At 40.1% G+C, this 4,150-nt stretch overlaps 1 protein-coding gene across 1 annotated transcript in view; it reads left to right on the forward strand.

Moving 5' to 3' along the window:
• The first annotated feature begins 667 nt into the window (after nt 1–667).
• The window catches only part of LOC126400263 (pepsin A-like), a 12,968-nt gene continuing 9,485 nt past the window's right edge, over nt 668–4,150 (forward strand). The window contains exon 1 of the mRNA XM_050060823.1: nt 668–887. Within this exon, the coding sequence (XP_049916780.1) occupies nt 668–887 (220 nt within the window). The remainder of the gene's footprint in view (nt 888–4,150) is intronic.

Raw genomic sequence — 4,150 nt, forward strand, 5'->3', positions numbered from 1 at the left:
GCTTTGAACCTTGATGCATTTGTAGACCGTTTCTCAAGGAGTCACAATCACAGAATCTTGTTGTTGTAATGTTTCAGCCTACTGTGCTGCAAATGCTATAAGGTAGACCACTGTATGTGAATTTTCTTTCTATTGTTCCGGGTTACTGTACATAAAGATAGTGTAATTGTACAGATAAAAGTGTCATTCTATACAGATGTAAGTGTTATTGTGCAGATATAAGTGTCATTCTATACAGATAAAAGTGTTATTGTTCAGATATAAGTGTCATTCTATACAGATAAAAATGTTATTGTGCAGATATAAGTGTCATTGTACAGATATAAGACAAACATTCATAAAATAATGTGTTTTGTTTTGTTTTTAAATAAACTAATCATTTTGAACGCATAAATATTGCCCTCTNTCATTCTATGCAGATAAAAATGTTATTGTGCAGATATAAGTGTCATTGTACAGATATAAGACAAACATTCATAAAATAATGTGTTTTGTTTTGTTTTTAAATAAACTAATCATTTTGAACGCATAAATATTGCCCTCTTATGTCCTTATATGTGCCCCCCTAAAAAAACACTGGCCCCACCTCGGCCCCCCCGGTAATTCTGGTCTAGAGCCGCCCCTGCGCATTGGCCCCCCGCGACAATCCCCTTCGGCTCCTAGAGTCATGATCCTGAAATGTCTCCGGTATACAGACAGAGACCGCATCCTCAAAGAAGCCAGGGATAATCCAGCTGAAGTCGAAGGGCACACCATCCGTTTCACCGCGGACTACAGCGATTACACTTCGAAACTGAGACGCCCCTGCTACCCTGTCATGCATCGGGCTCAATATCTGGGCTATCAGGTGTTCTTGCTCTCCCCAGCTGTCATCAAATTCATTTGTGGTTCAGAACAGCATCTATTCCGTGATCCATCTGAGGCGGAGAAGTTTCTAGTGCCAGAGGAGGACAATCCTGCTGACTGACTGGGGTAAGGCTCATGGTATGAGCTAGCTCTTGTCTACTCTACTGTACCATACTGTATTCTGCATGCCGGTTTGTTTACTTCCTGGAAGGTGCGTCAGAGCCAGCTGATGGGACGTCTCCGGACGTCACTTAGATGGCGTTTACTGACATTCCAAATTTTTTCATTGGCAACTTTGTACTGCAATACCTGCCTTTTTTTTCTTCTTTCTCTCTTGTTAGATTCTGCTTATACTTTTTTTTGTGTTGACATTAACAACCATCCGCTTTGTTAATCAGTGATTTTTATCTGGCAGGATATTTTTATTTCCATTGCTTGCCTATGGTGCTGAGGGCTTATTGGCCCTTTCTAACGAATAGAAGTTTGTAAGCTTTGTTTGCTTGATTTTGGCATATTCCTATTTGAGTCTTAGTAACAATTGGGGTTTGTAGTAGTTTTCTTTTACAACCATTTTCTGTTTTTATACTATGAACCCTATCTTCAGATTTTCTTATGCAAGGTTTTCTCAAATAAAGGTTATCATTTTAATGGAGAGGAAGGGGTTATCTGACTATCTCTCACCGTTACATCAATTTTGGGGGGTGGGTCGGGGTGGGCTCTGGATGGACTTTTTTTTCCATCCGTTTCTTTTTTTTGAGGGTGGGCTGTTGGAGCCTGCTCTGGGCCTCGCTTTCTTGGAGCAGGGGTTCAGAAGGGAAAGACGGCAGGCTGGGTTTGTGGGTAAAGGTGTTACAGGATTGTGGGACAATGGCTGGGTGGGACAGGACCCAAGGGATGGATCCTTACATCTGTTATTTTTTATTTGTGGTGGCTGTCTTTGGTTCATTTTTCTGACATTGTTTTTTTGCTCTGACACACATGACTAGTGTTTCGCTCTTGTCTTGGAATGGGCAGGGATTTAATATTCCTCATAAACGCACAAGCACACTGGACGTTTTGAGGAGTATGAAAATAGATGTGGCTTTTTTCCAGGAAACCCATCTACTGGAAAGTGATGTCTCCAGACTTCATGATAAACTCTATCATGTTATAGCTTCCTCCTCAAATTTGAAGAAAAACAGAGGAGTAGTGATTATTGCTAAACGTAGTTTTCAGTTTACAAATTTAGATTCTGGGAAGGACTCTGAGGGTAGAGTAGTCTATATTAAAAGTCTAGTGAATGGTAAAAAAAATTAGCTTTCATTTCTGTTTATGCCCCTAACTCATTTGATAGGAGCTTTTGATTATCTCACTAAACTTATGCTGGATTTATCTGATTTTGGTCTAATAATAGGAGATGACTTTAATGCGGTTTGGATGCACTCATTAGATAGAACTGGTGTAGCTGAGGGGTCAAACCAGCGTCTTGCTTCCTCTGCATTAAGGAAATGGGCATCAGACTGTGTTGTAGTAGATGTCTGGCGGACAGCTAATCCCTCTCTAAGGGATCTTTTTCCCGTATAAATTCCATTTTTATTTCTAAACATTTATTTGAAAAAGCCTTTGATTTTGCTCTTCTTCCTATGTCTCTTTCTGACCATAGGGCTGTATTTGGCAGACTGGCAATCCCTTCTGGCCCCAAAAGGGCGGCCCGTTGGAGGTTTAATTCCACTTTATTGCAGAATGAATCTTTCCTAAGGGAAATGAAAGATCAACTGGACCAATTTTTGGCGATAAATAGACCCTCTGTTGATGACCCCAGGGTTCTCTGGTCAAGCTGTGAAAGGGTTCATAAGGGACAAAACAATTGGAAGACTGCAACATATTTTAGATTTAGAAAATAGAATTGCAACTTTATCAATCAATCAATCAATCAATCAATTTTATTTATAAAGCCCAATATCACAAATCACAATTTGCCTCACAGGGCTTTACAGCATACGACATCCCTCTGTCCTTATGACCCTCGCAGCGGATAAGGAAAAACTCCCCAAAAAAACCCTTTAGAGAGTTCTATGTCTCTGAATGTTACCCCTGACCTTATCCTTGAGCGAGACTTACTAATAAAAGACCTTAATCAATTATTGAGGAACAAATCTGATTTTCTAATTCATAGGACTAGGCAACTTGATTACTTGCACAGTGCCCAACCAAGTCATCTACTGGCTTTGAAACTCAAAACCATTGAACAACTGGCTAACATATCCTCAGGCAAATCTTCCACAGGCAAATTATGCTCTGATCCAATGCAAGTCAATGATATTTTTTGTTCGTTTTACTCCACTTTGTACTCCTCCGAGATTGTTTATAATGAGCACTTGTGCAGGAGTTTTTTGAATCCTCTTCATCTTCCAAAGCTTCCTGATGACGCTGCCCTGGAACTTGATGCTCCCATAACTTTGACTGAATTGCACAAAGCTCTGGTGAGTATGAATAAGAATAAATCCCCAGGGCTTGATGGTATACCCCCAGAGTTTTATCTGGCCTTCTGGCCCCAAATCGGTCCTCTTCTACTGGAGATGATTCATTCTGCAATTAATAATGGTTGTTTCTCTAAGAATACTAATATTGCCATTATGTCTTTACTTTTAAAAAAGGGTAAGGATCCTTCTGAATGTACCAGCTACCGTCCTATATCAATTTTAAATGCTGATACTAAGTTATTTGCTAAAGTCTTAGCTTCCCGATTGGAACCGTATTTGCCCACTCTAATTCATTTGGATCAAACTGGCTTCATTAAGAAGCGCCTTGCCTCAGACAATGTCCGCCGCCTTCTCCACATCACTGAAGCTTCTAACACCGCAGATTCTTCAAATGCCATTTTGTCACTTGATGCGGAGAAGACATTTGATCGCCTTGATGCAATGACTCAAGTCCTATATAATCATTATCCTATATTATCAGATAGTGCTGTCGCAAAATTTAAGTAAATGATTACTCCGTCGTTAAATTCAATACCAAGTCCTTAAGTAACAGAGGTTTCCCGTACTGACTTTAACCTCTCCCGAATTGATCATTTTGTCGATAGCGCCGTAGGCTCGCTGCGAACAACACTCGACTCTGTAGCTCCTCTTAAAAAGAAGTTAACAAAGCAAAGAAAGTTCGCTCCTTGGTATAACTCTCAAACCCATAAGTTAAAACAAATATCGTGAAAATCTGAAAGGAATTGGCGATTAACCAACCTGGAAGAATCTCGTTTAATCTGGACAGACAGTCTCAAAACTTATAAGAGAGGCCTCCGCAATGCCAGAGCAAACTATTACTC

Source organism: Epinephelus moara, chromosome 13 (genome assembly GCF_006386435.1).
Source record: "Epinephelus moara isolate mb chromosome 13, YSFRI_EMoa_1.0, whole genome shotgun sequence".
In the NCBI taxonomy this organism is placed as follows: Eukaryota; Metazoa; Chordata; class Actinopteri; order Perciformes; family Serranidae; genus Epinephelus; species Epinephelus moara.